Raw genomic sequence first — 23,763 nt, 5'->3', positions numbered from 1 at the left:
GTTTGAATTAATACAATTGGATTTTCCCCTAGAACGGTTTAATCAAAGCCAGTAACATTGGGGACAACTTACAACAGAATAGTTGATTTTTATACACTATTCTTAATATTATAAAACACTTGCAACTGGATCGACTTTTTCCCCTCATATAAATACCACCACATATAACATTGCTGTTAATTGAAGTCACTTAGAAGTGAATTGTTAAAAACTCAACGATCCAAACTGATAAAAAAAAAAAAAGCACTCAAGGGCTTTTATTCAGAAGCTTCTATCTGATGTTAATGCATAACTCATTTTAACTGCAGAGGAAGAAGTAAAGAAGCCCTTTCTCTCCCTTGTGAAAAATCCTAGCAGGGCAGGTTTGAAACAAGTACTGTTAGTTTTCTAAAAGAAATCTTAGAATAACAAACTTCTTTCTTAGAAAAGGAAGCTGTTGGTGTGGTTTAAGTAAGTACATTTGTTTTCAGTCACTATCAGGAAGAAAGTTATTTTATTTGTATTTTCTTGGTTAATTTGCAAGTGACACTAGGTGAAGAAACCGAATAAGCTACTTTTAGCTGGACTGTTTTATATGAGCTACACTTGTCTCTGAGGTTTTAAAATATACTTAAAATTTAAAGATATATACATTTTAAAGGTATTATAAACTTTTTAATCTATGGGTTCTTTTCGTACTTCTTTGTAGATTTAGGTAATAGGTAGCGTTACCATCACCTTCTCGCTAGATCCTTCCCACGTAAAATAGCAATAATGATTCTAGGACGGCTGCTTTTAACAATATCGTTGTGCTGTGTTTCGCAACACACTGTCATATAAAGATCTGAATGCATTCAGATCAGTCTGAATCCATTAGCTGCGGTAGCAACTTCTCATTAAGTGAGCAACCCAAACACAGGAGAAAAATCATCTCTGGACTACAGACTTGGAGGTTCTTGGTAGGTAAAAACATCCACCTGCATTTTTGAGTCATTTTTAAGAACTCTGAGCAACTATGCGGCCTTGTTAAATGGGACTCTGTCACCCCTGACTCTCACCCAAGCTGAACTGTTGATCCTTGCATTATTCCTGATTATTCAACTGAGTAATCTAATCTGACTTCAGTCACAGGTGACACTCTTGTTACCTGTAATTAATTTTCTTGGAAAGGTAAAGCACCTTCTCCTTCTTCTTAGTGACAATGTATCATTCAGCCACATAATTCTTTTCAAAATACAAACAGACTAGTTCAACTTAGAAAACTTAGAACAAGTACAACATCTTAACTTTAAAATCAAAAGTGAGGAAAGTTACCAAATACATAATGCTCTTTGGTATTTGGTGGGGGGGGGTGGCGGGAGGTGTTGGTATTTTGTTAAGCTGGGGGAAAATTTATATATACACTTTAAAATTTTTTATTACATAAATTATTGTTATTATTAATTGTTGTTATAATTCTAGGTAGAGGTCAGTGAAGAATTTTATGCTTAATAATAACCTTAACCTACACTGAACACAATCACATTTGGGTGATGGATGAGCTAACTGAGGCAGATTATTTAGAAGAGTGAATCCTGGATCCCACTGCAGAGTACCGCCACGATCAACACCTAATGCTATTGATCTGTTCTTGATTATCTCAGCTGGTCAGTGCGTAAAATGAAAGTAACCAATCATCTTCATTTTGTTGAGCAGCCGTAGGACCTGACTGCAGATTAGAATGTCATAAACAGAATTATCCTTTTAATGAGCGTGACTAGGTAAGAGAAAGTGCACAGGTAAGAACAGTGCTATTAATAAAACTACAAGGGAAAAACACACACTCATTTTTTGGAAGTCCAGATGTGAGTAGACCAGTAGTCTGCTTTTATAAGTGTCATAGACTAATCATAAAATTTGTCCATCTTTGCTAAAAACTGCTGATAGAGGACAATTTAGCAACAATAAAGAAAAAAAACTTTAACAATTAAAAAAATGAAAGCCTGTCTTAAACTGAAAAAAAAAAATCTTTTAGAAGGACATTATTGTTCATTTCTCGTCTTCCTATTTGGTCACCATGAAAATTAAATACGTATTGTGACCAAAGTTACAAATGGAGAGTTTCTTGGTTTGCTTGGCTTTTCACCCTGCTGAGATGGAATGGGAGAATCACCATTGTCTTCAATGATGGAAGATCTTTGCTTTCCTCAGGAGCAAATCATTCCTTGACAAGAAGCCAGAATGATGAAGAAAATAAAGTTGGCCCCATAACAACATTTAGGCTGCAGGAAAGAAGCTCGACAAAAACAGGTTATCCCCTGGTACTCCCAAACTTTGTTTTAACTTCCCACAGTGGCACAGAAAGTCTCCTGGCCACAAGTTACCTATCATCTTAATTTCTCCTTCTTAGAGGGTTTGTGTTTGGTTTTTGTCCTTAATGAGACATATTTGCCAAAGAGGCATTCAAAAGGCATTTTTTACTCTTGCGGAAGAGTAATTAGGTCGGTACCTCTTTCCCTGCCAGCATTAGCCGCTCTAAAGAGAACCCTGCCCAGTATTTAATGCCCAAACACAAGCGTCATTTCCACTAATTGGTCTTGAAGTTCCGATGTTCCCAAAGGGTCTCTTTATTTTGCAAGGATCAGAAAGGACATACGTAAAATGTAATATCGTCATCACTGACTTTTCTCTCTCTCATCTGCACTATTACAGTTGTCCTTTCTTACGTTTTTATAATCAACGTCAACACAACACCAACAAGGGAGGAGAATAAAGGGTCTGTATTTTTACAACAGAAGACATCTCTGGGCCAAGCTCAAATGTTGTGATAGCCATATTTATAAATATGAACAAGAATGTAAATATATGGCATATATTCGATTCCCTTGATGATGGGCTTCCTTTTGCTGACAGTTTTCAGTGCGTGGGGAAAAGGATAATGCTGCTTTAGCATGTGGACTGTGAAATGCAGGGCAAGGGCGAAAAAAAGAAAGAACCATTCATCAAGTAGAAGCTGGAAATAGAGCATATACTACTAACCTTGTTTTTTTTCTTTTCCACAGCCTGAGAAAGGCTTCTGGACAAAATATCACCTAATCTCATGATAGAAAGCAAAGCAGATGATAAAAATGGGGGTAGGTATGTGGCAGAATTATTTTTACACATCCTTTTTGCTGTCCAAAGCCCTGGAATGGCTTTATTAACTGTCAGGAAATTTCAAATTCTTTGACACAATGACCAGCCTACATCAATGTCCTTACAAATGTGGCCAAACAATTATTAAGCAGCATTTTAACCATTTATATTCAAATTGGCCAAACAAATCAGTGTTAAAGGATAAGCTACCTACTCTTTCCTCTGAGTTCAATTCCCTGTTAGCCATTCTCTTGTTGATTTGTAACTTGAAAAATATAGCTCTAAGCGCTATCATTTCCCAGTGTTTTATCCAAGTGATGGACAAGCTCTGGCTGTAGCCTTCTTTGTGTCCTTTTGGGAATGTTTCTTTCTTAAAAGAGCCATTTTCCATTGTAGAAACGAGTGTCAAAAGGCTGAGGTGAATGAAGAGGAGGAGGAGAATGCTAAAGAGACCCTTTCAAAACCAAAATTATATGTTCAAATGAATATCTTTTCTGTGCCACAGCAATATTGACCATGTAGAAGCTAAACTGCTTGTCAGCATCTATACTGTGTGTTTACTTTTACACTTCATTTAGGTGGGAGCCAGGCTCCCAGACAGAGTAGTTTGTTTACTGGTTGTATTTTTGAGTCTTTGAGTACCAGCACAAGGATGCAGTGTTAGATGCAATGACACTGACTAGGGAAAACTTAAATAATAAACATCTGTTATACACCTCAATCTCTCACAAAGCTCAGTAGATTTTCTTTTTCATCCAAATCATGCATGGACCTCCCTCTAACCAAACCCAAATTGTCTTTAAAGGCTTCCCTATAAAGTTAATTTTAAATCCCATTCAACATTTTAATGAAGAAGGGTTTTTTGTTTTATTTTGTTCTAATTTGTTTTCATTTCTTTGTTGCCTCTTGTAGGAGCCAAACACAGGCACAGCACTCTTACTGCACTTTCTCTAAATAGCTTCCCAAGTATCTGCCATTCAACAACCGGAAGAATTAGAAATGCCAGGCCTCATCGTATGGCGTGTGCCCGCTCCTCACCCTGGAAGACTCCGCTTCTGGGGGTGGCAGCCTCGAAATAACGCAAGTCAGGATTGTGCAACACTGCGATGCCGTCTCAAACAGAGACTCCTCCAGTGTGTCTCTAGACAGGGCTACACCCAAAGGCAGTGGCACAGGTGACAGTGGCATTTGGGGAAGTGATTCAATCTGTTTCAGAGATTCTGAGTGATCCTCAAGGGCCACCACAGCCGCCACCGCCCTTGCTACACTTGGAGACAGAAGGAGATCTAAACTCAGTGCAAGCTGTGTTCACCATGCTTCCATCCATCACACACCCAGCCCAGCCTTATCTCTGGATATATGGGTTCTTGTGTTGCTTCTTCTCCTGGCAGCTATTATATAAGTCATAAAAGCAAACATAATAATGTCAGTCATGAACTTGGTCACTAATCAAATCAGTAGACAGAAACAATACAGGAGAAGAATGCACAAACCATGTGCAAAAAGGAAAACAAATCACTCATCCTTCTCAGCCTCTTAGAGTAGGGATAACGAAATATTGCGACACAATGAAACACTATACATTGGTGAAAAAATAAACAAATGATCAAGTTTATTAGAGGCATTTGTTTCCTTTTCCCTTTTTATTTCAATAAGCTGCTTAATAGGAGAAACGACCTCACTTAATATTTGTGGGTAACATCACAACCCCCATATTTTATGTGAGAATATACATGCATACAGGTAAAATTCTCCAAAGCAGTGACTTTTCTTTTATAGGCAGAAGTCAATTGTCTTTGAAAAAAGTAAGAGTTTAATATGCTGAGACCAAATAACTGACATTGCCGTGTTATCTCCTAACACCTATGAAATACAGGTATAGATGAGGGAACTTCCTAATTCATAACATGCCTGACATACTTGTGTGTGCACACCCCACCCTCCTCCAAATTCTCTACCCCCAGAACAAAATGTGAACATTTCACATTCAGCGTATACATTTGTGGAAATGAAATGATCATCTCAATATTTCCTTCCCACATCTCCCATTCACCCCATGTACATAATATAAAGTGAGTTTTTACTGTTAGAACTTTGAGCATCGTTTCATACTATTATAAAGAAATTTTCACTTACTAAGAAGAGCTCTTACTATTTTCCTGTCTTTAGGACAACAAATGCAAACCTTCTGCAGGTTGCTCTCAATAACAAAGACATGTACTGTAGGAAAACTTCCCTAATCCACCATGAGTATTTTCTTCTTGAACACTTATTTGATTTTCAATGGAAGGATCTTACTCTGGATTCCTTGCTACTAGAAATTACTTCCTTTCCATTCCTGGTGCATAGATTTCTTTTTTTTAATTTTTATTTTATATTGGAGTATAGTTGATTAACAATGTTGTGCTAGTTTCAGGTGTACAGCAAAATGATTCAGTTATACAAATACGTGTATCTATTCTTTTTCAAATTATTTTCCCATTTAGGTTATTACAGAGTGTTGCGCAGAGTTCCCTGTGCTGTCCAGTAGGTCCTTGTGGGTTATCTGTTTTAAATATAGCAGTGTATACATGTCAATCCCAAACTCCCAATCTAACACTTCCCGCCCCACCCTACCCCCCTGGTAAGCATAAGTTCATTCTCTAGACTTATTTTTCTAGTGTTTATTTATGGAGGACTCATTCTCCTTCCCCCTCTTATTCTGAGTTTTCCGGCTCTGTTTCTGAGGTACTGCCTGCCTAGAGTACACCACTTCACTAGCTCCCATATTCCTCTCAAACTCCCTTCCTGGCATCTCGGGCAAGGTCTCTCAATACTGTTAGGGAAAACCAAGAATGTCTGCTTTGATACTAGCTTTTGCCAGATGAGTCAATTCTTCCTAAGCCCAGGGACATTCAGGAGTCACACGGGCGTAGGGAGAGAGAGCAAACTGACAAAGGACCAGTGCCCTTTCCTCTTTGCCCCTTAAGAAGATCTGAGCTGAGGATGCTCCACCATCTCCAAACAGCATGCTTCACTTAGTAACAGAGATCACTCTGGTTTTGAAAGGGCGGCCCCTGGGACGCAGCTTCTGCAGGTAAGTGACGCGACTGCTCCAGTGTTCCAGGCACGAGTTATAAGAGCTTTGAGATTGCCATGAACCATAGATTTATCTGCTCTTTCTAAGACAACTTACGTAACTTTTGAGAAACAAAGCAAATGTGGTTTCTCTAACAAAGTCCGGATTTTCGACAGCTAGTTCTCAGATCTTTTTCAAACAGATATCTAGTAACTCCAGACTCAGTGCCTAATAACTGCTTCAAAAGGTTCTAATCCAAATCAAGGTAGAGGATGATGGTGCACACAGGCTTGCTCTCATTAACTCTTACTTCTACCAGAAACGAAGCAGCCACTATGCTAAATGATACCTGCTGTTATTATTTTGTTAAATCTTGCCAGCTCCCTGAGAGTTCTGAGTGGTGTTTTCTTTTTTTCTTGCTTTTTAATGCCTACCCATTGAACTGTCTTTCCTAATGCACCTCACATAGCCTTTCATCAAGCAAAAAATGCCAGTTCATGACAAGAGCAGAATAAATGCAGCGGTCTGCCCTCCCCCAACACTTTCTGACTTTTCTCAAAGTTATTCTACAGGCACCAATACCTTCCACTCCAAAGTCACAGCAAGCCATTAACGACCCTTATTAGAAAGGCTCCTTCTCAGGTCACGCAGAGTCATTATGACTTAATACCTGTCATCCCCAAACCTACTGTGTGTGACAGGTGTAGAGAGTAGACACAGGAGCGCATAACCGCTAGGCCCCCAAATGGGGCTCCACCGTTCTCACCCCAGTGCTCCTGCTGGCCCCCAGTCCCCCCCATTCCAGCCCCTGCCCCGGCTGCCCTGCGGAGAAGCCCCTCTCGGTGCAGCTCACCTGTTTGTAGGCATCGAGAAGGAAGCTCTTCCAGATGCAGCGCATTCCCTCTGAGGTCAGCATGCGCCTCCACTCCCCGCGAGTGGACTTGGAGCGGCTCAGCAACAGCACCACGTGCTTGAGGAGAACGACCGAGTCATAGAGCGCCAGGAAGAGGCAGTTGGAGAAAAAAACTGGCAGAATCTGCAGTGTGATCAGCAAGTCTACGCTGAGGATGCCCATCTTCTCTGCCTCCTGGGTCAGTTGCCTTGTGCGCTCTGGTTCCCCTTCACCCTCTTATTTAAAAGGGGGGTGGTGATTGAGGGGGTGGGGGAGGGGAGGGGGGAGGTGGGGGGTGGGGGGAGAAGGAGAAAAACTAAATTAAAAGGAAGCCCAAGTTGTCTCCTTTTTCAAAGAAGCAGAAATGGCAAGACCAAGTCCAGTCTCTCCAGCCCAGCAGTTGGAGTGTGCCCATCAATTCATTCAATTCGGAGCTGCTGCTTTTTTTTTTTTTTTTTCAGGATTTAAGATGTTTAAAAAAAAAAAACAAACTGGCGTACCCGTCCCTAATCCAGTTACCCCTCTCAGAGTCGGTTAAAGACAGGCAGTTCTACTTTCATTTCCAAGCACCTATGAGACTGTGGCAGAGATTGCAAAATTTTCTTTAGCTTTTCATTGTCTCTATGTTCAGAAACGTAGCCTGTTTCTTTCTAGAATTGCCAGAGTTTTTAAAATGTGCTTTAAGGGTAGTTTTTTCCCTTCTTTACTCCGTTTACACACACTTTCTGTTCTCCTTCTCCCAGCCTGTCTCACTCTCTCCCTTCCTCAGGAGCGACTGACTTCTCTCTTTTTCCTCACTCCCTCTGGCTTTTCCTTCGTGCTATCTGTCTGTGGTGCAAAGTGCCTCTCTCTGCAGCCTAGTGAGTCTCCCTGAAGCCTTTTATACATTCCCTGGCTAATTGCTGCAATAGAGAAATGAAAGCCTAATCTTGGTAAAGATCTTGACGTCATTGAGAAAGAGGGCTTTACTTTGGCCAGGACTGCAGTGAATAGAAAAGCAAAACTCGGCAACTTTTTTTTTTTTTTTTTTTTAGGAGGTGGGGTGGGGGGCAGAGGGACAGTGGAATTTTGCTTTGTGATTTAAAGAGAGAGAGGGAAAAAAATTAATACCTTTGAGGGTTTTCAGGAAATGCTCCCAAACTTTGGGGAAAGTTACTTAATTCAATGTGTAGATTGATAGGGAAACTCTCTCTCCTCTGATTATTATTATTGTTATTGTTTATTTATAAGGGGTTTGGGAAAGAAAGGATCCTGCATGGCAAGTAGAAAACAGGAAGATTAATCATAGATGGTCTCTGCTCTATTTCTTGGAAGATGTGAATGCTTACCTTCCATCTTTACGCCTATATACTATGACTGTCTCCTGTCAGATTTGTGACCTAAGTTCTTTAAATATTTTTGAGTCATAATCTTATTTAAGAAAATCCAAAGTGAATTGTGAGATGGAAAACTTTTAAACTCTTTGAGTACCACCACAGCACTTTTCTAAAGCTTCTTGTTGAAAATTAGTACAAGTTTTCTTTTTAGTTTTACTGAAGCTTCCAATGCAAAAAAAAGAAAAAAAAGAAAATCTTCTAGACATGAAAGTAGCTAGGTGACCAGACCTTCTTTTAGTTCCATTTTGCCTATATGCAGATTAAATAAAATTTTTATCAAGTGGCATTAAGCATAAAGATAAGAAATAAATTCTTTATAAGAGAACTCTTTAATTTCTGCAATTGCCCTGCTTCTGTTAACCTAGCCCCTAAGAGACCCGACACTTTAAGGAACCTTCTTTTTGCTTGAAAAAAAAAATTTAATTAAATTTGTAGGTGGTTAAGAGCAGACTTTGAATTGGCTCAAGAGTCACACTGACCATTGCTCAGTGGCTTGCCTCTCCCATTAGTCTCCAAAACTGACAGGTACTTAGGCAGACAATGCTTTGGCAGAATGCCATGACCCCCATCTCGATTAGTTTTCCTTCCTCACTTGCCTAACAGATCACCTCTAGGAATTATGTTTTCTTGGAAGAAGGAGTGGCAAGTACAGACACTGGGGTGGAGATATAGAATGTAAATTGAAAATTAGTTAGCTGACTTCTTCATGTTCACGGAGCTCTCATTAAGCATGAGTTAAGCAGTGGGTGCAAATATATGGTCAGTACATTTCTGTGTTTTGTCCCTGTGGTTAAAACCTGCAAGATCAGAGAACTAATTTAAAAGCCTAGAGTAGGGGTCATTAATTGGTGGGCCCATGGGCCAAATTCTGCATGCATATGCATTTTATTTGCTTGGCACAGTGCTTTTTGCCTTTAATAAAATAATTGAATGAGAGCGCCTTTCGGTTTGAGAGACCAGAGTTTCCTGTCTGCTTTGTTCGTTGCTATCTCTCAGCAGTTAGAACCATGCCTGGCATGTAGTAAGTGCAAGGAAGGCGTCCTGAATGGATAAACGGGCCAGGCATGCACTGCTCCACACTAGGGGCACCACTCACATACCATATGTTGTGACCATGACTGGGGTACCCCAGAATTGTGTGCATCCTGGTGGACTTGGGTGTGGCCCTCCCCATTGACACAACCCTCACCATTCCCTATTGTCCTAAAAACCTGATTTCTTCATTTTTATCATCAGTTTAGCCCATGACAAGTTTTGGATTTGCATCCCATGGACTAAATTTTTAGAGAAGACTTCAAAGCCTAGAAAAATGAACATAAACCACATAGAAAAATATTTTTCCTATGACTAGCATACATTGTTAGCAAAGGATATTATTTGTATACATAATATATATTTACTCCATTCATTCTCTCAATCTTCTCCTTGTGGAAAAAAAAAAGGGAGGTGACAACATGGTATTTTAACTGGTATAGATGGGAAAGCTACGGTGCCAGACAGAGTGCCAGCCAACAACGACAGAAGAAGGTGTGGACTCAGGAAATGACACTTCCACTCACCGCCCAAGCCTTAAAATCTCACCCCTTCTCAGACATTCATTTTGCCCTGTTTGAATTAAACCAGTGCTCCTTTAAGGTAGAGATTTCTTGGCAGCTATAAACCAATTCTCCCTCACTTGTCATTTGCTTTCAATGAGAGGCGTATGTTTGGAAATGGCAAGACAAGAGGAGGATTGGTAGAGAATCAGAAAAAAATGCCTTCTTTTTAAATGCAAAGTTCAAGGCACATGCAGACTACAAATGGTTATAAATCAAAATTTTTTTCTTTTTACAAAGTCAGAAGTGTTTGAGAGGTTTTTTTTAAAAAATAGAAGAACAGATTGGCAGATAGCCAATCTGATTGTGACCCTTCTCAGATTTCTTCTATCATTTTCTCTAAATGAATGAATAAATAAATCACAAAACCAAGAGCCTTTCTTTTACTTGTTAGACAGTCTGTCCAATCTAGAAATTACACTTCTCCAAAGCTATTTCTCTTTTTATACATGGTTCACAACTGCTTGTTCTAATTATTAATAATATTTAGCACTTTGATCTTCAAGTAATTTTATACCAATTAAGTAGCAAAAACAACCCATAAGGTGATAGAGTATGATTTGTCCCATCATGTAAATGAGAGAAAGTAGATCATCAAGGTTGTAAAGTCAGAGCTGGTGCTGGGATATTTTCCCCAACTCTAAACCTCAATGCTTTTCCTATATGACTATTTTATTGGTCCTGGTCGTAACTCTGAGAATGAAAACCCTTGCCCAAAGGATATCTGGGATTTCACATTTGTTTAATATTGCCCCAGTTCAAGCTCCTGGCTCCATTTGAAAGGCTTGGATATCTTCTTGGTCATGTACGTGTTCTTAGCAATCAACACTGTAATGAGTTAAATGCAAACCAATGTGTGGTATGCTGGTTGAATTTCCCCATACAATGTTGTACACAGGTTTTAAATTCCAAAGAGAGGTAGCCTAGAGAAAAATGCTTTAGGCTTTTTAATAAGAACAGAACCACTGTAAAATTGTTTAATTGTTTTCCCTTTTCATAGTTTGAGAGCAGCATGTCCTACCATAGCGTCTTTCCGTTTGGAAAAATAAGCATATGAGTGATAAGGCTTCCTTTGGTCCACTTTTTGACTCTTAAATTGAGATTAAGAAATTGAAGTTGGATAACTTGAAAGCACACCTGGAGATTTCAAGGATGGAAGCTACCACTACTCTTTCCTTATTGTTATCTGAAGGCAGCAAAGGGCATTCAAGAACACTATGGAATTCGTGCTGTGGACTTTCAAGTGGTCTTAGTTTCATAAAATTTTATTTCTTCCAATTCAAGTGATTTGCTAAATATAATTTTTAAATGGAGGTTAAATTTTACTTTAATAAAAACTTGTCTAATAAATATATTATAAATCCAATGATGTCTGGTCAGGACAGGTGCATTGATTCTGGGTTTGGGAATATGACTGCCATACATATAACCCCCCGCCCCGCAAATAGTGCGCCTCTTACCAGAGAAGGAAGTCACAAACTGTACAACCTTCCATCTCTAGTGACTCCTGGCTGTGCTGAGAGTGAGTTATATGAAGGGTTTACACCACAACTACTGAATCACTCAGAATTCCCTGTGGGCCCATCCATTCTACAAACACAGCCATATTCCCTGTCCTGTGATGAAAGGAGAAGCTCAATGGATAAAATAGACAACCCCAGAGTAAACTCTGACACACCTTGAGCAAAGCAACTTAGGGCTGGGGTCGAGAAGGCGGACGCTCTGGGAGGTATGAGAATTCTATCCCAACAGCCCAGCCGTGTCTTAGGTCCCTTTGCAAGCCCTGGCAGAGAGCACAGTCCGAGGTGTTAATGCATTCTTCCCTCAGGAACGGCTGCTGCTCTTTTTTCTTCCAGGCCACCTACTGGCAAAACAGAGAAGGAAAAGAAAAGGGAAAACACAGGAGGAGGGGAAAGCAGAAATGGAGAGAAGGAAGATGAGGAGGGTGGAGAGGAGAAAGGGGAATGTAGAAAAAAGGAGAAGATTCGATGAATTGCCTGCAGAGGCTGCCAGCCAGAGAGCCAATTAACGTCAATTGTGGCAATGCTTTTTGTGAGGAAGACAGCTGTCCAGAAACTGGATGGATGCCAGCACCTCATTTCACAGCGAACAGCTGTTAGGAGACAACAGCTTTCATTTGCTATTGACCTGATCTAGATCTAAACTGATGGCTAGTCCCCAACCCACCTGGTCAAACCTCTTAAGGTGCTATGAGGCTCTCTGAGTGTTAGTTCTGAGACTAGTTTATTAACCTCTAGAGACACCAGGGTTGGATGGAGGGTAGTGGAATAGATGAGAAGAACACTCTGTAAAGTTATACATGGTGAATTCCCTCAGGACAAAAAGCCCTCAGAAGGAACAAATTGAACTCACCCTCTCTTTTCCAAAAATTTGACTCAACATCCTCATTCTCCCTAAATCCTTGACCCAATGCAATAGACCAAAAGAAACAAGGGAACATAATCAAAATCAGTCATCATTTTTGGAACAACTTTTCCTCTACTTTGCTTCATTCCACAGCTCATAGGAAACCACCAGATGATATTAAGTTTTAAAATAAAGTAGGTCATACTTTATAAATGGTTTTATAGTAGCTTTTAAAAAAATCCTTTATATATCACCACACTCATATGCTGAGTACATGAACACAGAGCATGACAAAATGTATTAACATACATGCCAGTTCATGCCATTCCAGAAGTAATAATGTAGCTTGTTCCCACTGACAGCAAAGGATGCCACACCACCTCTCTTAAGAATCAGTAGATACTAATGCACAAAGGAAATATTCTATTCCAAGCTCAGTGGAGATGGTGAAGCTAATAGAATTAACTGTAGCATGAAAAATCCATGTTTGACATGGGGGTAAGATACCTTCAATGAGGATGACTGTACAATGAGATATGTTACCAAGGGAGGTTATGGAAATGTTATCAGTGGACCTATTCTCAAGGTAAAGAGGGAAGCCCATAAGATAATCTCTCAAAACCTTTCAAGCCTCTGGTGCTATTAAGATAATAGTTAAGAATAAGTTAATATATAACACATACATAAAACCGTCCAACTGGGCTAGTGGCAGAATACCATAATCATAAATTATTGCTCCATGTCCATTTCAATTTTTAAGACTAATTTTTTTGTACAATTAAGTGAATCCTTATGCTTTTCTAAGGGAGAGTAGATGAGATGAGAAGACATCTCCTTAGATGTCTTCTAAGGAGAAAATATAAGACATGAAATTCAAATCTATTTTTAAAATTCAGCCTCATTTATTAGATGGACCCTGTTATCTTTTATCAAGACACAACTACTTAGCTAAATGATTATTTTAAAAATAGATGTATACAAATTCCTGAATAGTCTTATTTTGTTTTCTGAGGGGAATTTTCTATCATGTTTTAAGGACTCAACATCTGCCTTCCCAATATAGAAACAATACTCTTTATGATTGTTGTATTAGTAATGAGCTAAATGATACACAAATCTAAGACCTCAAACTCCTCAGAGCATAATCTCTATTACTTCCTGGTAAATGTTAAATAACACCAGCTTACTCAGAAAATTGGCATTCACCTCCTATCAAGAGATGTCTTGTTCTGACAATCATCAGACTCAATCTATTTTTGGGGCCATACAGGCCCATATGACCAAAAGCAAACCTCTGAACTGATTTCTCTACCTATAAAATGGAGCTAAAGATGTCTTCCCACATTTATCTCAGGTTGGTGGCTGAGATAGTCATAACATAGTCAGGCTTTTAAGAGACTTAGTCTTTTAAAAAAAATGCTCAAAATAAAAAGCAATCTTGGATGATAAGTTTATTCAGACCTGCCAATGTCAATAGATTCCCTCTAATAAAAACTTATTTGGATAAAAAAAGTTCCTGGCAGGTCAGATCTGATTTTAGTATTAATTACCAACCTGCTCTACCTGACTTTAAGGAAACTTTGGTTACTTGGTGGAAAATAGGAAAGATTACCTGTAATTAGGGACGTTAGAAATGGGCAAATTTTGCCTAAAGAATGATAATAATCAACCTGAATCTTTGCCCAAACTCAAAGCTGAACTGAACCTGCTCGAGAGCCCTCTAGAAAAGCATGAACTTAACTATAAATTATTCACCACGTCACACTCCTGCACCTTCCATGATTCTAGGGAGAATAGAAAGAAAAGCTACCCAAATACTTCTGATCCTAGAAAACAATTGTTCTCCTAAGTTTCCTGGACCAGAATTGGATAGATAAACGTTCAATAACAAAGGAGGAAAACCACTGACATTTTAGTGGATAATGTGCTTGTCAAATTGAAGGCTTAACAAAAGTCAATGGCTGCCAATATGTGTGGTACTATTTTGTTTTATTCATCCTACACAGAAACATGTCCCTACTATCCAGAACTGTGGTCTCAAAAGAGCTACCAAAGCTATTTGTTTTCTTGTGTGACAAAATGACTCTTCCAGAAGGAACTAGTAGGCTTTGCGTGTTGGGAAGAGACAAGAGGCAAAGCAAAAAGGTGGAAGACGGGGCTGGATTTAGAAGAATAAATGTAATAGATATTGGGGGGGGGCAGTGCATAATCAATAGCATTTGATTCCTTGATCACAACAGATGTTAAATATTGGGAAAAACAGAGAAACATAAAGAATGTAGAGGTTCAAGGAAAGGATGTGAAATTGGAAGTCAGTGGGCAAAATACTTTGTTTTTCTATATGCAGCCCCCAGCGAAAGGATATGGGAAATGTGAGAAAGGGAATGGAAAAAGTCAAAGACATTTGCTTACCTTGTGAAATTAGCTCAAGTTCACTCAAAGGATTAGCCACTATGACATTTATTCAGTTAGCCATCCTCTTAAAACAAACATTTACTGAAACCTACAAAGAGCTAGTCATTGTACTGGGCATTGAAAAGGATCCCTGGGTCTCAATCAAATTCAGAGTCCAGTAGGGGGAGACAGATATGTAAACCAAAGACGGCAACTCAACATTCTAGGGGCTATAATAGAATTGCAGCATACAGTATGGTATAAAGGAAGAATTAGCCAATTCTATGTGGGATAAGAGTCAAGGAAGAGTTAATGAAGAATATACACAGGCCCCACTAAATATAGTTCTGCAAAATCTAATTTAGAGATGTGGCCTTTGTTAATGGAACAAGCTTTAAACAATGTTTTCATATACATCCATGTTTGTAATATTTTATCATTAATCTCCACTAGAGGGACTTACACTGTATTTTTTGACTCTGAAACGTAAGTTGTTTAGGAATCAATAACCTTCTCTTGATAAACAATAAAGTTGTTATAGCTACACATAATGAAAAAAGTTTGCTTAGAACTTTGTTTTGACAGATCCTATCAGTAACAAAAAGAAACAGGGACCTGGGTATATCCTTTGATTTTTCAATTGACAGGAAGTTACTATGTACAAGTTCAATCTTAACATCTTAATGTTATGGATATACCATGGAAGCTGGGAAGCACTTCTTGGCAGTGCTGTTCAAGTCTAGTTAAAGAACACCTCAGTGACAGGGATAGCAGTGACCAGAACAATTCCAGTTCTCCATGACCACACTTACATGATTTCAAGGCATTCATCTCATTTTTAGGTTCTCCAGGTACCTCACCAGGGAAGCTAATAAAGCACATTAAGCTTCCAAATTAGTCACTATTGAACAATGTAGGCTTTAAACTGCTACAGGGAAAAATGGGTCCAGTAACTCAGAATGACTTTAATCCAAATTTTCAGTCTTTCTCTTCTTTTCGGTCTATAGCTTAGAGTACCTCTCTTGCTTCTTTATTTGTGATTTTTATTACTTTTGACTTCTCATGACAAATCACCCTGACAGTGTACAGAAAGCAGGGTTAGAAACACTGAGGATGTTTACTTGCTGGGAAAATTTATGAGCTAGTTCAAGAATGATGTAGAAATCAAGATTTTATGGAAGTAGGATATATTTGTGAAATGCAGAACCTGTGGTATAGGTGCACAATGAACATTCTTATTTCCATATTTAGAGTATAAACTCCTGCTGGGAAACAGTTAAATCCTGGGATTTGAAAACAGTGTTTATTATGGGAAAATTCAAACACATGCAAATGTAGAGTGATAAGAATAAGGAACCCTCATGTACCCATCAGTCAGCTTCAACAAATATGAACTCATGACCAATCTTGTTTCATTTCCACCCACTTTCCTGCTTCCCATGTAATTCTGAAGGATGTTCCACTCAAGATTTTTGATTCTCCCAAAACATCTACAATGTTTCTTTGACTACAGAAAGCATCATATAAATTAGCTAGCTAACTGATATTCTCTTGTCTCTATCTTTTTAATCACTGACACATCTGTCAAGCCACTAAGGAAGAAATGGAAAATAGACATTCCCCCCCATTATTTCTGAGCTTAAATCCAATCTTTCATCTGAGTACCCTTGTGCTACAGTGATGGGTGTTGTAAAAAAAATGCATACATACATTGATAATAAAACTATAACATTTTTCATAAGTTATTGAACCACAGTCATTTCCTTTTTTCATTCATTTTTGATTGTATGCAGTACACATGCTGACTCAGAGTGAGATTGCGTTTTAAGTTACAAGGTGGTCTCAGTTTACTCATTTGCATCCACCCCCAAATGCAAGGTATGACATGAAATTGCCTACTAGGTCATAAGAATCTGACAATTCTGACAGAACAAAAGCTTATGATAAGAATTCATGGAGGTGATCAATGACAAGCTAATGTGTTTCTTGATGTGAAATTTCTAATAGTGAAACTTCATTGATACAAGAAAATAAAAAATTTAATATAAAAACAAACATCACATGAATATAAAATTTAACTTCTTTGTGAAACCCATAATAATAGGTCTATATGCCTAATTCCCTAAAGTTATTCTTCCTTGAGTCATCAAACATTCCCTAAACAGAATAATCTCTTCCATTAGAGATCTGGCATCTTCTCAGCTACTTAGAACTCCAGAACAACCCACAGCCCCAAAAGTGATGAATAGATGTTTTGTAGGGTTTTATGGAAAATATAATACCTTTCTATTTTATACCATACAATACCATATTACTGATCACTAAGAAGAAGGTGGCGGGGAGGAGGGGAGAAGGACGTGCATCTATTTGATTCTCTGTATTTTCTCCTACAGGAAGTATAAAATTTTACCTGATGCTATTCCAGAATAGTGTACTTGCATATGCATGTACATTAAATTTTGTAGGTGTGCTTTGCTATATTGGAAAACATATTCAAATAATAAATCTCAATAAATGAAAATGAGTTTCTTTTCCTACAGTACATAAAAATGCCAGGGCAATCTGCTTTCCATGCTCAGACACCAAAGAGCTAAACATTGAGTGATATCCAACTTTATGAGACACATAAAAAAGAAATAAAAATGAGTAAGAAGATAAACATTTAAAGAGATAAACACTGTCAAACAGAAATGATTACAAAGTTTGTAACAATCTGCATTTTTCATTGTTTTCTATTTACCTAGTTTCCCTACTATGCATTTCTTTTGCTCATTTCCCTTCTTTTAATAATGTATGTTCCCATAATCACTGATACTAAAGTAAAGGATGTGAAACAGGACTTAGTTTATATTTATCTGGAGAAATATAAGTAACTTGGAAATGCAAAATTTTCCCTATATATTTGAATGTTTCATCTAGCCACTTTCATTTAATAGCGCTGGAAAATTGAGCTCCTTTTTCACAGGGGTAGTTTGCTTTGTACTATATGAAACCACCATGTTCAACATTTTTTGACCTACAAAAACAGCAATTTCATATTGTTTAACCTAATAGTATTTCAAATAGCAAAGTCTACAGATTGCCATTTCTCTTGAGCTACATATGGTATTTATTGGTGAAATGCACAGAAAAAAATGAAATGTTTCCATTGGTGTACCCTTGACATTATTGAAATTTTATTTTTTTAAATCATAATATATTAGTAATAAAAAACAAATTAATATTGTTTTTTAGTCTGGTCAGTCAATGACTCTGTCATTGGCCTGATGTAGCCCCTGGAAGAAATTACACCCTACCAATTAGTGTGTTCAGTAGGCATAGCAATTCCTTCTTCAAAATTATGACACCTAAAATGTATGTGAGAACACAGAATGTCACTATTTATAAGACCTAGTAAAACCTCTGACTAGAAAAGGTTTTGTAGACAATATGTTGCTTTGTTATTAACAAATTAGATGTGCTTATTCTATAGTAATGATGGGGGGTGGTGTGGGGAAGGACAGTCTAAAGTTTTGGAAGTAGAAAAGTCAATCTGAATGAAGACTGATGTTAAAAAGTCAAGTTATGGGCTTCCCTGGTGGCGCAGTGGTTGAGAGTCTGCCTGCCGGTGCAGGGGACATGGGTTCGAGCCCTGGTCTGGGAAGATCCCACATGCCGCGGAGCAACTGGGCCCGTGAGCCACAATTGCTGAGCCTGCGCGTCTGGAGCCTGTGCTCCGCAACAGGAGAGGCCGCGATAGTGAGAGGCCCGCGCACCGCGATGAAGAGTGGCCCCCGCTTGCCGCCACTAGAGGAAGCCCTCGCACAGAAATGAAGACCCAACACAGCCATAAAAATAGATAAAAAGTAAATAAATTTTAAAAAAAAACAAAACTTGCTTCCTTTAAAAAAAAAAAAAAAAAAGTCAAGTTACATAAGGATGGTACTCAGTTTAGCAAGAAGGGCTTCTGTTACAATCTAATTTTACGTATGTCCATAAAAAGTTGAAAAGGTAACTCAGATATTTTAAGTATAGAATAATTTCTTCTCTGATCATATAGTTCATGTCTGCTACTCCGAAGGTATTAGTATTAATGGGAACTTTTTTAAGACCTGATTTCTGAGTTACCATCTCAATTTGGAGGTTAACTTAGTCTGTCCCTATTGTAGACAAAGTTCAATAAGCTCCACAAAGCAGACCAAATACATTCTTTAGACACCAAGTCACTACTTTACTTCTATGACGTATCTTCATTAAATGTGTCAAACAAAATAAAGTAACAGTAAAGAAATGTGGATTATATAATAGACCACCAAGTAAGTACCCAATTATCATCTCATTTAATCCTTTTATGATAATGATGATATCAACACAAACAGCACCAACAAGTAATGACAGCTGACACTTACTGAGACTTCATATGTACTACTCACTCTTCTAAATGCTTTAATTGTATTAAGTCATTTAATCTTTATAACAATCATACTGGCCTAAATACCATTATTAGGCTCACTTTGTAAGTGAGAAAACCAAGGCTCAGGGGAGGGGTAAAGCAAATTGCCAAAGGTCACAGTCTCTGAATTACAAAACCCTAATGCTAGAAGGGCTCATGAAGCACTCAATCAGTTTATCCCTCAATTTGTGTAGTAGACTAAAAACAAAAAGAAAGAAAAAACCCAAAAACCAACCAAACAAAAACCTCCCCCACAAATGATATTAAGTCCTAATCCCTGGAATTCATCAATGTTAACTTATTTGGAAAAAAGGTCTTTGCAGATGTGATTATGTTGAGGATTTTGAGATGAGAGATAGAGAAATTATCCTGGAATATCCAGGTGGGCCCTAAGTGCCATCTCATGCACCCTTTTAAAACGGAGGCAGAGGGAGATTTCACACACATACACACACGAAAAGGTAATGAGAAAACAGAGCAAAAATAGATTTGAAGACACCAGCCTTAAAGATTAGAATGATGTGGTCACAAGCCAAGGGATGTTGACTACAAGAGGAAAAGAAAGGATTCTTCTCTAGAGCCTCCAGAGGGAGCACGACCCTACCCACACATTGATTTTGACCCAGTGATACTGATTTCATACTCTGGCCTCCAGAACTGTGAGAAAATAAATTTCTATTGGTTAAAGCCAACTAATTTGTGGTAATCCACTATGGCAACTGTAGAGAACTAATACAGGCTGAAATTAGAATGGTTAAACTGTTGAACATAAATTAAATGTTCTTGTTTTTAAAAACTCTAAAGCGATTAAAATTTTTCCTTCAGTAACACACTGCAACATTTGACCATCTCACTCTTGGAAATAATTCTTTCTAATTTATAAATCATCGACTTCCTTTTGCTCTGCCTTCTATAGAAGAGATATTAGTTTATTTTTGTCCTTTATGATAGTCCTCCATACTCTAAGTGACTTCATATCACTGCTAAATTTCATAGGATGAATAATTCTCATTTATTTAGTCTCTTTATTACAGGACCAATTTCTGGTGTTAGGATTATCTTTCTAGTTTTCCTCTGAAGTGCCACTATAGTTGCAAAACTCAGAAATGGTTCCAGATTTCCAATAAACTAGATTTTTTTCAAGATCTAAGCATAATGGAGAGAGCTATGGAATGGGGTGAGTGTAGCTGTGTGATTTTCAGAATTAATAATGGATCTTCAACTTATAAATACTTACATTAATTTAGTCAAAATTCCTCTAACATTAACAGTGATTATTTATTCTACAGGCATTTCTATCAATTCCACAAATTGCTTCTAGTCATCCAAATAGACTGTCAAAAAATTGTTAGATAATAGCATCTGTGATTTCTATACTGAGAATTTAATCTATAAGGTAGTATAACAAATTGAAACAACATATATTTACTTAGTGATGGTAGACAAGATTTTTGCATAACAGAAAATACAGGGGACATCATGACCTCTAGTCCATTTATGAAAATTATAAAAATTACAGATACACTTACTTGTCCTAAGCTCTGGAAGGCTTTACACCAACCTGACTGATTACTCTGAAACCACAACTAGATTACTCTGTGATAGGATGACCAACAGAGGTGAAGCTATCCGCACATCTACCAGATGCTAGTCACACCACCTCACCTGAGCCCCCAATCAAAAATGTCTCCAATACTGTCAAATGTTCCCTGGGGAACAGAATCAATCTCCATTGAAAATACTGATTTAGAACAAGCATAAATAATAATTAATATAACCAATTGCTGAAATGGGATAATTTAAGAAACAAAGAGTGGAGCTAATGCCTCTTTTACATTGGTCTTGCTTTAAAGGAAATCATAAAAGTTGTAAGGCAGGCCAACAAGGACCCCCTTGAACACAAAAGATAGACTTCTTTAAAAGAACAATTGAGAGTTTATTTTTTAATCAGACAATTTTGTGACTGATCTCTAGCCTCCAAAACTGCTTGCTCCTGTTCCATATCTCTTCGACACGTCTTAATTTAGTTTTCTGAGAATGAGGATTTTAAAGCCAATCCTTGATTGACATGGATTACACTGACATTCAGGGCAGGTGTGCATCCAGAGCAGTTCTATTCATATATGTATCTAGAGCACACAAAGGCAATGTTCCTGCGTTAGATATTAACAGTTTCATTAACTTAAGTGGCCAACAGGCATATTTTTAATTCCCTGGGTGATTTAGAAGTGGAGGTAAGGAGAAAAGGATTTAGTAAAAGGCCAACTGAGATGCTTTCCCCCTGTTTCACCCCCAAATGGAATCTCTGTTCTTTCTACAGCAGAAAAAAATAAAACTAAGTGATATTAGTCAAAAGACTCCCAATAGCAATAAGGTAGCATGATCTTTAAGAGAAATAGAAACTTATGAAGCAGATTTTCAGCCCCTTACTTTCAAAATCATAGAATAAATATGTAAGCACAAAGAATCTTAAATCCATCAATAATAGATTTTTGTAAATGTTTGTAGAAATGACACCATCTGAGTTCCTAGAACTCTAAGAAGCTTCTACTTGCACTGTGATTTCTCTTCAAATCATGTAATTTTTTAAAAATAAAGTTCTTTCATTATTTATTTTTTGGCTGCGTTGGGTTTTCATTGATGCACGTGGGCTTTCTCTAGTTGCGGTGAGCGGGGGCTACTCTTCGTTGCAGTGCATGGGCTTCTCATTGTGGTGGCTTTTCTCGTTGCGAAGCACTGGCTCTAGGTGCGCAGGCTTCAGTAGTTATGGCACACGGGCTCAGTAGTTGTGGCACACGGGCTTAGTTGCTCCATGGCATGTGGCATTTTCCTGGACCAGGGCTCGAACCTGTGTCCCCTGCACTGGCAGGCAGATTCTTAACCACTGTGCCACCAGGGAAGTCCCAAATCATGTAATTTAAAAAAAGTAATACCAGGGGTTACATGATATTCTCTAGACATCTATCCTATTTGCATTAGGGTCAAAAAATTTCAACTCTGCTTTCAGAATTAAATAATCCTCACAACCCCAAAAGATAGTCTATTACAGCCTTCCTCCTATTACCAGGTGAGGGTGAAGCTTAATAGCTGGCTTTCATTCCTAATACCTTCAGCCAGCAATACATTTCTGCCCATCCTACAAAGATAATGCATGTACAGACAAATATGGGCATGTGTTTATTGTTATTATTTTTAATCAGGCATCATTTGTGAGCATATATAGGCAAAGTTGTTGGAACCTTCCTGTTCCTGGCATCACAGCCACTCCCTTCCAAGGCAAAGGACACAAGCCCTGCCCCAATTCTTGTACCAGCAAGTCAAGGGCTTCTGCTGAGGATCTCTTTCACAGTCATGCAAAAATGAGTACAAGCTCTGTAGACTGAAAGTAGATGGGGCCAGTTCTTGTTGCATTCCTGCCCCTCCTTCTGATTAAGTGTTTTGCTCTTTGGATTGAGGAAGTTTCAGTGGGTGAGGAAGTTACCCTTGAATTGTCATCCCTTAAGAGGAAGCTGACAGTGCTAATAGTTCAAGCATGGGTTGATTGATGAGACTGTCCCAGCCTGAGAGGCTGACAATCTTTGTCACTGTCAGGATCAGTTAAGCAGTTTCACCTGCCAAAATCTAGGTCTTCCCCTTCCTCCTATGCTGCCCAAAAAAGAGACAGGAGCACTACTGTTACTGAAAATAGAAGTCTCATGTGATTTGAGTTTTGTTGACTTTGTAGATCCAAGGACTTTGGCTCACAAATTGGGAGAATTCTCCACCAATTTTTCTTAGTCGATAATGTTGCATAAGGGAGAATACAGGGGTAAATCAGGTTTTATGAGGCCTGAAGTTTCTATAATTTGGGAAGGCCCTCTTTAAGAAAAAAAAATACATAGTTACAAATACAAAAATTGGGTACAAAAATGAGTAGCTATTCAGAATGTTGAAAAGACATCACAACAAATTTTAAAAGGCTGAGAAATACCACAAACATCACAAAATTCAGAAAAATCGCATGGTATTCTTTACTAATTAACTACCTGATACATTCCTTACATTTTGTGACTATTTTTTTTATCACCTCTTCATAATACATCAATACTGTCATACATTTTTCTATAAAGAATAAAAGATAATAGTCTTTTCTGTAAATCTCCAAAGAGGAATAAAATTTCTTCTTCTTATTGATTGTTCAGAAAATTTTCTTTCAGCTTTACAACCCATTAAGGTTAATGTAAAGTTTTAGGAGGAATGTCAAATTTTCTATTATATGAGAGTTGTAAGACTAGAATTTCCAGTGATGAGTTTTTGATTTTATACATTTCCAACCTTATTTTTCCTTCAAAACCACATCCTCTAGTCCTGTGGTCCTCTACCTTGTTGTCATAGTATCAGTTGATTTGTCATGGAGGGCAGCATTCCTAGGAGCAATCCCACATCAGGAAAGCTAGCAATAACTTAGTGATGCACAGGTGACTGCAAATAACATAAACAGGTCCCATTAAACCTGAATTAAATGCATTACTACTAAAAATGTCTGCTACTGTCCAACACCACCAAACACAAGTATA

At 38.1% G+C, this 23,763-nt stretch overlaps 1 protein-coding gene across 8 annotated transcripts in view; it reads right to left on the bottom strand.

Moving 5' to 3' along the window:
- The window catches only part of DIO2 (iodothyronine deiodinase 2), a 111,741-nt gene that overhangs the window by 43,410 nt on the left and 44,568 nt on the right, over positions 1 to 23,763 (bottom strand). For 7 of the 8 annotated variants that reach the window (XM_082384751.1, XM_082384752.1, XM_082384754.1 and 4 more), the window contains one exon: positions 7,005 to 7,279. In XM_082384751.1, the coding sequence (XP_082240877.1) occupies positions 7,005 to 7,279 (275 nt within the window). Of the gene's footprint in view, positions 1 to 7,004; positions 7,280 to 11,692; positions 11,820 to 23,763 lie in introns of those variants that run through there. The other variant, XM_082384757.1, reaches the window with a different exon arrangement.

Source organism: Balaenoptera borealis (assembly GCF_965194805.1).
Source record: "Balaenoptera borealis genome assembly, chromosome: 3".
NCBI lineage: Eukaryota > Metazoa > Chordata > Mammalia > Artiodactyla > Balaenopteridae > Balaenoptera > Balaenoptera borealis.
Note: the sequence above shows the minus strand (reverse complement) of the source record. Positions and strands in the feature narration are given on the sequence as shown.